The 12,101-nt window shown below is 39.6% G+C and overlaps 1 protein-coding gene across 1 annotated transcript in view; it reads right to left on the minus strand.

Annotated features, from left to right (window-relative positions):
- Nucleotides 1-10,515, minus strand: part of NTNG1 (netrin G1) — a 147,576-nt gene extending 137,061 nt beyond the window's left edge. The window contains exon 1 of the mRNA XM_030455432.1: nt 10,270-10,515. Coding sequence (XP_030311292.1) covers nt 10,270-10,515 — 246 coding nt within the window. The remainder of the gene's footprint in view (nt 1-10,269) is intronic.
- Between the last annotated feature and the right edge of the window lie 1,586 nt (nt 10,516-12,101).

Here is a 12,101-nt window from a genome sequence, read left to right on the forward strand (position 1 = left end):
CAGCTTTAAAGTTTCCTGTTGAGAGTTTCAAACTGGTACAGAAGATAATACTGCTAAAGAAGCAGTATTTGGGCATGATCCATGGTCATCAGCAGATCTATTCACTTAGGGCACAGTAATTTCAATGGAAGATTGTATTTTAAGTCCTTCTTTATGGAAAGTCAAACACTGACTCTTCAGTAAGAAACATACATTGTGATTCACCTTGATGTGGTCTTTAAGTTGTTCAAAGATACATTTAAAAAAAAAAAACAAGCCATAGCTTAAGATAAAAAAAAAAACCTTATGTTCTTAATCTTTTATTTCCACAACCTTCTCTCACTTCTATTTTGGGAAAAAGTGGACTGCTGGCAAAAATTTACTCCAGAATTTTTCTCGGGAAGGCTATAATGCTTGAACCCCTTAAACTTATTACTTAATGTTTCTGGAAGTCTGAGCAATCTCTTGCAAATTGAGACACCTTGCTCAAAAATTTCTGCAGGCTATCCCTACAGTATTCATACTGCTTGGCAGATCCATATGGTCAAGGAAGCCAAAAGGCATGTCAGAGTCTGGGAGGCTGTGATAAAAATAGACAGGGAAAATAGCACATGTAGAAAGAGTTGTTTTAGCAGTCAGAAAATTACATTCTGTACTTTTTTCTATAGCAATGTGCTTTGTTGTTTTAAAAGATGAGGGCTTTTGTGTAGTTGTTTGCTATTCCTTCTTCCCCCCCCTCAGTATATTGTAAATGTCACCCACAAGCAGCTCTTCTAGTTTTCACCAAAGAAAAGCGCCTTGTGAACAGGTATAGATGGTAAAAATTGAGTTAAAATGATGGCTTCTGACAGTTTTACAGATAAAAATCTAAAATGAACCAGGACGCTGGAAAGACACAGTATGTACACAGAACAAAATGCTTCTCTACTCATAATGTGTCCTCTTTTAAATGTTTTACAACCACTTACCTATACAAATTCTCTCTGGGCTGAAGTCTATTATATAATACCTCTGATATATTACTATTTCTTCCATGTAATAAATATAATTAATGTTCGTTTGCACTGTTTTCTTTCCTCTACTTTTTTATTCCTAAATTCCATATAAACAATCTGCCTAAAGAACTCAAAGATAAGAAATAAAATCATTCTACCAAAAGTATTATACAGCAAACATCAAAGCTACCTGAAATCGCTTATGTGCATTTCCAGGCCAGCTCAGTGCCAAGAATTTTCATGTCCCAAGCTACACTTGTACTTGTAGATCAAGACTCTGTCACTGCAAGTGACCTGTAAAAACACAAACTTCCATATCTAAAATGTGTATCAACAGCCATTATTTCTACAAGTAAATTAGGTACAGAACTACTACCTATTGGTAAGGTAGTGAGATGAACATCCCAGTGTACACAAGGATGCACATCTAGTCAGCAAATGACCTTAATTAGTAGCTGGGATTATTTTTGACTTTTCAGATCCAGGTAGTACTTAAAAGCTTTTTACAAAGTCTAAGAAATATTTGGTTTAATAGATCTCTTACATGATTTGGGCTACTCTTAAACACATATGTGTGGTTTTATGTATCAAAACCTGAAGCTCTGGCAGAACAGTATCAGTATTGTTTTAAATAAACCAACAAAAAGCAGAGGTATTCAGTGGCTCCCACAAATTTAGCTCTTTCTAGACTTTGTGGATAAAAACAAATGACAGGTTTTCATACTTGTATAAGGAGATAGGTAATTCCCATACTTTGTCAACAGGGACTGCTAATGCTTGTCTGGATTTTCCCCCCTCTGCTCCACATCTTGGAGCAGAATGAATGAGAGAACCTGATTACTATCTCAGGCTGTACATTTAATTTTTCTGGAATGCTCAGGCAGAATACTGTGAGCTTCAATGTCTGCATGGGTTGACTTGGGCTGTATATGGGACTGTCTGCTTTATAAGTAACATAAGTGTCTAAATATTAAAATCATTATATGGGAGTCAACCTATTGACTTCTCTCTTCTTGAAGCACTCCAGAGGAGCCTGCTAAACAAAACAGTTCTCCTGATGTACACAGGGTTTGCAAAACTCTCAGGTGAGTTCACTTGGCTTTGTTTCAACTTAAATGCTTAGAAATGGAAATTTTAATATGTGGACATGCCACAGGACTCGGCAGTTGGTTTCCAGTGATTCTTAGCTGTTACAAAGTACAAGCATTTCAAGAAAGAAATATGACATTCTGTTTGGAAACATATATACACTAAATGAAAAAAGAAAAATATGTTTGTCCAGATAATTTGGACAAACCTGAGCAGCACAAAAGTAGCTCTGCTCTGTTCTGACAAGTAAAAATCTGCGCTCTGAGACTTGCCCATCACAGTAGGAGAAAATATAGTATCACACTCTGTGTATGCTGTCTTCCAAATGAGACAGCAGCCTGGGAAGCCTAATGCTGCACAACTCGCTTGGGACCATGACGCATCGTGCCTGTGACTGCAATGTGCCAAAGCAAACTGCCTGCCAGCGGTGAGGGGATGATACTGCACCACTGCTCCTCCAGGCTGGCCTGTGTGACACCAGGTTAGAAAGCAAAGATTGTCCTGATGTAAGGCAGATTTGCACCCTTGTCCCAAAAAAATATATCTCAGTTTGAGGTTGCCTGCTGCCACAGGTCTGCAAGCCCAGCAGGGTGGGGAGGTGATCTGCTGCCTACCCCTGACAAGGAACACCAGCAAGGATAATGCTTTCCTGCATTGTCCTTCTGTATCCCAGTAAATCCTATCAGGACAGTCTCCCTGCAGTGAGCCACAAGGTCAAGATCACCTCTGCCTCACCAGACAAGTTACAATACATCGCTAGTAAAGATTTTGTTTATAAAGTAGTATTGTTTTATTACAGAAGATGGCACTAAAGGTGCTGCTGAGGGGACATTTCTGGTCCAGTCACACAGACAGCAAGCCATTCAGATTCCCCTATGGATGTTGGAGTACCATTTTACAGGGGAAGCTATTTATGAAATTGCTCTTGGTCTTTCCACATCCAAACACCAGAATTCCAGCAGAGTACTTAGGCAGCTGCCCCCAGGTACCTGCTTTGTCCCTAGGGGAAGGTGCTTTGGAGAACTAGGGGTGCTGAGGGCACATAGGTGTACTTCAGCTCAGGTATCTGTGAGAACCTTATCAGCAAAGCCAAAATTGCCTCCAGCTAGAGGGTGTGGATGCAGCAGGGGGACAGAACAGCACAGGGATGCTGTGAACCATGGCACCTCCACCCACCCAAACCTCCCAGCCAACAGCAGCCATCTCGCTGGCCTGTCAGGAATTATCTGCTTGCAATTTTCTTTGTACAGGAGAATAGTGCTTTAAGAAAGAAACTTCACCCCAACAGTTAAAAAAATCAGTCTGAAATTAAACCACAACTAAATTATTCTGCTCTTGCCATGGCCAGCAATAACCTGCCAGTAAAAGGGATGTCTTCACAACTGGGTTTTGTTCTAAAATGTGCACTGCACAGCTCTCACCAGGTGACAGAAGCCCTAAAATAATTTCTATTGCTGAAATTTTATGTCATGTTATGTCTTGCTTCCCAAAATGAAGTATTGTTACAACAATCATTTATTGCTCATTGTTTTAGCTACTAATGTCTAATACTTTGGAGGAGTAAAAAAATTAGAAAGCAAGTATCAAATGAAACAAAGGCAGTGTTACAAGTAGTAGTTAAGCAGTTTCTATGAAGTGTATTTATAAAACATACATCCTGTTAAAATGTTGCACTTTTACACAGAGTAATGACAATGCCTTAAAACTGCAACTGAGAAAAAGTAAAAGTTTTTATTTAGGAACCCTGGTTTACACCCAAATATTTTCAACAACTCAGGTTCTTTGTTCTGTGCCTTTGCTTTGTTTAAAGATTGAAAACATTCCAGTATTAAAAGTGTAACCGAGGAGTAAAAAAAAAAAAACAAAAGGCAACTGGATTGAGCTTCATTAATGATTTGCTGGGGAATCTTGATGTGTGATAATGAATAAAATGCAAATGTCTTTTACTGGCAATCTTCACTGTTGATTTATGAGAAATTATTACCTTTTAAATTGCTTCCAGTTGGAAGAAAACAGATTTTACCAAACCAATTTTTTTTTTTATTCCTGCTGTCATTTACTATATCCATTTATTTCTCTAACATGAAACAAAGTGCTCCAAGTAACAAGGCAACTCTGAAGCATTTTGGGGCAGGCTGCTACCAAAGGCACAGGTAGGCTGTCACCTTCATGCCAGCCAGGGGAAGGGAGCTGGAGGGGGGCAGCAGGAGCCAAGGGTCCAAACCTGTGCTCCTGGTATTCCTCTCCTCCTGCTAGCTGCTCTGGCCAGAGGCTGGAGTGTAAACATCAAGGTGGTGTTTTTATGGCAATGACCATGGCAGTGGGCTGAGGGGTCCTGACCTAGGAGAGGGAGAGGAGAAGGGGCAGGGAGGCTGAAGCTAGCTCACTGTGTAGGTCTTGCAGTTCTAGAAACAAAGGGTAATGTGTAGTAACTTAAGAGAAAACACCAAAATAAAAATCCTCCCTGAAGGATAAGAAGGTTTCCAACAATGCAACACTTTGATTAATGCTCAGGAGTTCAAAATAGATGTATATAGGTATTGTAGATAAAGTCTGCAATAACTTTGAGCTGCACACTCCTTTAAAGTGCAGAACTATGAAAAACCACATTAAAAAAGACAGTAACAATAGTCAATTCTCTTAACTCCCCGTTCCCATTTCTTCTCCATGCCACCTAATAAGATTGCACAGGTGGAAATGAAATGAAGGATTGTATGTCCATATTTAGCCCATAAAAGAAAAAAAGTTTTTTTTTTAATCACTTAGAATCGCTTAGAAATATTATTCAATGCTGTTTTAAAATGTCTTACCCAGGCATGTATGCATGCCAAAATGCTTTCATAAAGTATCGTTTTTTCTTTCACATTTTGATTTAGACATTATTCACAAGAATATATGTTAATTTAATTATTTCAATAAGCATAATAATAGTATCACTAACTACACTACAGAGTAGTTTCCCTTTTTTTAAGGAATATAAGCCTACATGTAATTAAAGGAATGACATATTAATGATGCTGGAAGTCTCCAAGGGAAAAAAAATTAATGTCCACCTCATAATATTATGCCAGAATTACATGCACAGAGGACGTTTTAATAATCTTTGTTTCTTAATTTAGTTTTCATTGGCTAAGAAATACACAGTAGTGCTCATGGGCTCAGATTTCTACTGTCATCTGCATTGCTACTCTATAAATTGTACAAATGCACAAGAATCTAAAGGCTTCTTTTCAAGCTTCTGTTTAACCTACAAAGAAAATTAGTAAATAAATGCCATAAATTTCATCATTTTTTTAGCCATTGGGATGTAGGATAGTGTTATGATAGGTATGTATAAACATCACCAGAAAATTATTTTTTCTATCTTGCCATTTCAGCCACTAACACAGGTTGGTAATGTAAATTCATCTCCAGTTTGCAAAATAAAACACTAGCCACTAGAAGCCTCCTCGTTAAGCTCATGATGAATTTGACTGCAAACCCCATGCTCAAGTTTGGATTTCAGCACGGTGGCCAACTGGTGTGAAGGGCAGGTGTGACTCTAGGGTGAAGGGGGCCCTTGAGCTGTGAGCAGCACCACGGGGGCTCCCAATGCTCGTACCACAACCAGTAAACATTTTAGGAATAAACGAGATAGAAGCCACCTATGGACTGTTCCTGTAGGGCAAAAGATGGTGATGGTTGTAAGTCATATTTGTGTCTTTTTATAAGTGGTCAGTCTTCAGAAATTTTAACAGGCGCTTACAAAGAGGGAAGTAAATTTCATCAACTGTAAGTTACACCAGGGGATTTAAAGCAGATTTGTTTTGTAAACTGAAATGCTGCAGGCCACAAGAACGAGCCCACCCAGACACTTAAATGTTTGCTCAGAGTATCTCTCCAGGGATTCCTGCAGTTCTGAAATCACAAAGTAGCTTTTTTTGTTTTCTCTCTGCCCCATCTCTCTTCTCCTAGGCGAACTGTGGTGCCACACACACTTGCCACTGCCAAATGCTCCAAGTTCATGAATTACAGATCCACAGGAACAGTCATGCCGGCTCAAGCACCATGACCATCCAGTCCAACTCTGTCACTGGAAAAGGATGCCTGAATTTCCTTGAAAGAAGACCACAAAAAGCAGATATACATCATCTGCCAGCACACATCCACCAACTGAAGCAGTCAGAGATTGTTCTAAAATGTACAGGGATGGCAGATCAACCCTCTCCTCAGGGGGCTGGTTATCCTCCAGGCAGGAGGCATGTTACCTATTGAGGACGGATGCTGTCATGTCCTCCTTTGAGACACAAGCAACTCCACAGCCAGGAACTGTGAGGGTTCACTGCTTTAAGTCATTTGTTCATATGTTTCTTTTGTGAATCTCCCTGCTCAAGAGAAACCCTTTCCCAAGTCTTAAAAATCCTGAGCAACTTTAAAAATGGTGAGATTTTAGGCAAATCATAATTTGGAGGACTACTTACTTGGCCTTTTGCTTTTTGAGCTATTCAGCGTCATTAATTTTCAAACTTTGCTCTGCAACCAGAAAGCCTAAGAAAATACATATGATGCTTTAAATGAAAGTTGAGAATTTCATGTAATCATAAGACTCCGGGGGTTTGAGGTTTCACAATAATCTCATGAGTGCCAACACTGAATGTCACCAGAAACTATAATGCTATTCTGAGGATAGATTGCATAAAAGCAATTATGTCTCAGTTTTCCTGCTGTACATTCCCAGTAATACCTATAGACGCTATCCTGCAGGAACTGCCATGTGGTGAATTCAGCTACCAAATACAGGAGTGTTAACTTTTTGCAACAAATCTGCATGTGCAAAACCTCCTTATTCGGGTCTGTCAACTAAACAAGCTCACCAACTAAAAATTCATAATGGACTTGTAAGAACATTTAATTCCATGGGGAATTTTCAGAAATAAGTAGGAGGAAAATTTTACCGCTACCCGCCCAACTCCTCTGTATTTTATGCTCGCCTGCATTGCAATGCATGACTGCATTGTGTCTTACTGCAGATTATTACCATCTCCCTCACAGATTGCCTTAGATTTTACCCAGTCTCCCATAAGGTCTTGAGTGAACCTCTTGGCCAGGTTGTGTTTCAGGGATATCATCTGTAGCATAGTGATAGCTGACACAGAATCAACAGCCAGTACTTTAGTCTGTAGGTCCTGAGGTGAACAAAGAATTACCAAGCTTGATCAGAGAACTGATACGGAGATAAAGCGTGAGGCTACTTCAACCTTCTCTTCCAGCAGATGCATACCGACTGTTTTGCACCTTCACCTATTGTTAAAATATCTGAAAGTACCCATCCAAGGCAGAGGGAACCTCATTTCAGTAACAGGAGACTGTCACACAGGTTCAGCATACAAGTATCCAGTACACACAATAATAAAACTAAGCATTTGTAGAAGTCCACTGGGCACCTCACCTGGATGAAGAAAAACCTTTCGTACTCTCATTTCAAATGTTCATTTGCACATTTTTTAGTGCAAAAACATGCCCAGCAGGAATGCACTCTCTTCCAGTGCCCACCTTCTCCAAGTATGTCAGTGCTATCTTTGTAACTCATTTTCTAAAACTAAAACAAGCACAAAACTAAATGGTCTCCTCATTGATTTCAAAGGCTTAGGCCTACAAACGTGTAAAATATAATTTGAAGGAAATGTGTAACCTCTAGCTATAGTGCAGCTAGACATGAAGCATTTTTAGGGATAAGAGTGCTCTGCTGCTGTGCAGTACCTCGGGAACGTTTTCCTAACGTTTCAAGTCAAGCCACTATCAGTGTATATCTGAATACAGTGTATATGTACAATATGCATTTATAGTGAAAGCAAATACATCAGTTTATCAGGTAGGAGTCAGCCACTCTACACTTGCACCACTGAATAGACACCTTCCCTGGGCACACTCTCTTCACCTCTCCCCAGTTCTTTCTTTGCTTTTCATGTCAGGATTCTGGTGACCTCCTACATCTCAAGGGCTTGAGCAGCAAGTGAGCTACAGCTGTGAAATCTGGTCATTCCCAAGCAAGCTGTCCTCCTCATAACAGTATCAAGGACCTTGCTAGGTGAAACATTTTCAGTGAAAGTTCTGGCACTATTTTTAATATTTAGATTTAATCAAAAGGTCTTCTGTTTTGTTTTGTTTTTTGTTTTTTTTTTGTTGTTGTTGTTAAAAATCATTATTCTAATTAGAGAGTAGGTTGATCACCAACCAAGGCCTTAAGAAATTTAAAAAATTACTTAAGACAGGAACTGCTGCAATATTTATCTGCACTAAAAGAAAGGAGCAAGCTGTGCTGGGCTGCCTCTTTCACATTAAAAGAGCAACTTCTTTTATTCACTACATGATGGATTACTATATGTCACTGACTGAGGGCTAAATTGGAGATATCAGATATCCCTCTTCTGAGGGAGAAGCTACATTTAGAGAAAAAGAAAAAGACTATTAAATGGGACACATTGCTTTTATTTGTTTTTAACCTACACAGACTTGTGTAGTTGTGTAGCTACAGACTTGGGGAAGTGTGGTTAGAAAGCTGTAAGTTGGAAAGAGACCTGGAGGTATGGGTTGATAGTGGACTTAATAGGAGTCAGCAGTGTGTGCAGGTGGCCAAAAAGGCCAATGGCATTCTGGCTTGTATTAGGAACACTGTGGTCAGCAGGAATAGGGAGGTGATCACCCCTCTGTACTCAGCTCTGGTGAGGACAAGTCTTGAGTACTCTCTTCAGTTCTGGGCACCTCACTATAGGAGGGACACAGAAATGCTGGAGAATGTCCAGAGAAGGACAACAAAGTTCATTAAGGGCTCGGAGCACAAGTGGCTGTGAGGAGTGGCTGAGAGAGCTGGGGTTGTTTAGTCTGGAGAAGAGGAGGCTGAGAGGAGACCTTAGAGCTCTCTTTGGCTACCTCAAGGAAGGTTTGAGCAAGGAAGGAAACAGCCTCTTCTCCTTAGTGACTGTGATAAGACCAGAGGAAATGGATGGAAACTGCACCATGGAAGGTTTAGGCTAGATGTTAGGGAACATTTTTTCACTGAGAGAGTTGTCAGGCATTGGAATGGCCTGCCCAGGACAGTGGTGGAGTCACCATCCCCAGAGGCATTTAAAAGGCATTTGGACCTGGTCCTTAAGGACATGGTTTAGTAGTTAGCTTATGGTGTTGGTCAAAGGTGGGACTGGATGATCTTGGAGGTCTCTTCCAACCTAAAAACTCTGTGATTCTGTAAACAGTGACTGCTTGAAGCTGCTTGGAGCTTTAGAGTGTCAAAGACATGTCAGCAGAGATACATTAGTGGGCAGAAAGCAAGTGGTGCAGTCAAAGGTTCACAGTGAATGTAATCTATTCACATAGTACCACAACTTATCATATGGCTATTATCATGATGTATGTAGAAAGCAGCTGCATGTGTGCACATAATACCCTAAATGTGTGTGTGGTTGGACCTGAACTCCTTAGAGAACAGTAGCGACTGAAAATTACATCATAAGGCATTTAAAAGCAAATTTCCTTCCTGTGGGGATGCTGTCACACAGCAATGATGACTTCTATACAGGCAAATAAATATATTGCAGGATGTTCTCAGTTATGATAACCTCACTTACCAGAACTCTGTTTTTTTTAATCTAAATTATGTAGGTAATGTGATGTACATTTCCAGTGCTTTCTTAAATAGATATAAGTACATATGTTTTGCATCTCAAACTGACGTTTTCTAGTCAAGGATTTCTGTATTTTAAACTCAATATTTAACAGAAATATTCAGCAGCAAAGAAAATGAATTCTCTGTGTTTGTTATGAGACATGTTACCTACAAGTTGAAGATTTTCTTTAACTTGAATGACCTCTAACAGCTTGATCTATCAAACACTTCAGAGCAGCACAATTGTAAAAATTTTATATATATATACATATAGTGTACATCTGATGTTTTATACCTGTACAATTATTTACCAACATTTCCAAAACTAATCTCCAATTTTAGCAGCATCTGAATTAAGGAGCTTGACTTTGGTCTCTTTTAGTTGGCTTGAATGCCTACAGTTTCAGTCATGGAAGAAAGCTGTCAGTAGTTGGTAGAGCTGGCCCCTACCTGCACTGTCCATCCAGACCAGATGTGGACATATGCTCTACAGGGCTTCCACTCTGAAGCCACATATTACAAATATATAGCTATTAATTATGCAAAATTAAAAGCTTGCCTTACCATAGCACAGAAAGTCTCAGGAGGATCTCCACATGTTACGTCGGGGGGTTCCAGAGTCACTTTTACATATTTGATCATGTCTCTGGCTTCTGGTTGGCAGGCCATGTAATCCCATACTTTGCCTTCTTCTGTGTAAATCTGTGTCTTGCACACATCATAGTGTCCCCACACGGAAGGGTAGTGCTGCACCATGGAGGATACAGTAACCCAGAGGGCATGAAGTGACAGGAATCTTGACAAATACATCTCTAAATCCTTTTATGTAACTTCAAAAGGATGCTTGGGAGTGATGTATGTGCAGTCTATAGATAATATATATATATACACATATTCATATTCATGTATATATTTTATAAAATAGATTCAGACTTAAATGTGAAGCATTGGGACAGAGTGTTTGTTTTACTATGTTGAAGACTTTGGTAGAAGCCACCCAGACCCTGATGAAAGCCTTTCACAACAATGCAGCAGTTGTCCTTTGTCTTACAGCTTATCTGTCAGGGCTTCTTGGAAAAGATGTCCAATAGCAGATAATAATTTGTGAAGCTGCAGGTGTTAAGCTACACTGTCGATAACCCTGAGTGATCCTCCATGTTCAGGACTCACAGGGGATGCTCAGACGCACTGATAAATCAGTATCCGAAGGCAAAGGATGAGCTGGTGTCTGTTTCCCATCAATCATTCTTTTCTTCTGCCACCATCACCCTTTAAGAAACAATAAGAGTTAAGAGTTATAGTCCAAGAATCAATGCATTATGAAATATAAGATATGTTGACATTTTGGAGGTTTGATGCAATATAAAGCAAACTGGTATTATATGGATAACCTTTACTGTGGGTGCTGTGCTAGAATGAACAAACTACAAAAATCATTCACAGTGAAAAGTGTTTTGACATGAAGGATTTAGCTCTTCTCTAACAAGACAGATTTATAACATTCCAGGTGAGTTGCATGTTTCTGCTTCCAAAACTGCATTTTCACCCTAGCAAAACCAGAAAGCAAACTACTGAACTTAGCCATTGCCCAGATCATGCAGACAGGCAGGGAAGCAGGCAGCAGCATTTTTATTAAATTGACACAGCTATCAGGGCTACCAGGTGCTGACAGTCCCTTGGCAGAGGACCTCAGCGAGCACCAACAGCCTTATGCATTTCTTAGATATTTTTTTAAGAGAAACAAAGCCCACTATTTTTAGTTTGAAATTTAATATTAGCATTGGAAAAACTTTGCTCCTTTTTTTTTGTATGAACTGTTATTTACTGATCACACTAATGATAAACTACTGATAAAGACAGTGGTTAATTTGTAGTTTCCTATAAAGATGCTTTCCCCCTCTGTTATGGCAGCCTTATTTTCCTAGGTTTGTAGGCAGGGGTACCTGTGTACTACGCATTGATTTCATAGCAGATGCACCCCTTTTCCTCTTTTTAGAAAGCAACAAGAAATTCCTTTGGTTTGTATCATCTCAATCATATTACAGGTGTAAAATCCCAGGATATTATTACAATGACTTAAATATACATTTGCTAAAAAACACAGGTAAGAATAAAAATTATGTACAAGGAAAACTGCATGGACAGAGTAAGTTTCTTAAGAGAGACAAGGAAATCCAGAACTAGGAAGTCCAACTCATTTCTGTCAGCCTGCACCTGGTGGCCTTCAGCAGCACCAGACACATGTTAAGAAAAAAATGTAAGTCACCAGTTTCTGCAGCCTGCTTTGATTGTTCCCAGTTTTAAATTATGCCAAGTGTCCTGAACCCTCCTATATCCCCAAACCATCGGAAGTGGTATGTGACCTGGTGAGCTCCTTACCATGTCACTTTGGTAAA

Source organism: Calypte anna, chromosome 8, assembly GCF_003957555.1.
Source record: "Calypte anna isolate BGI_N300 chromosome 8, bCalAnn1_v1.p, whole genome shotgun sequence".
Lineage (NCBI taxonomy): Eukaryota > Metazoa > Chordata > Aves > Apodiformes > Trochilidae > Calypte > Calypte anna.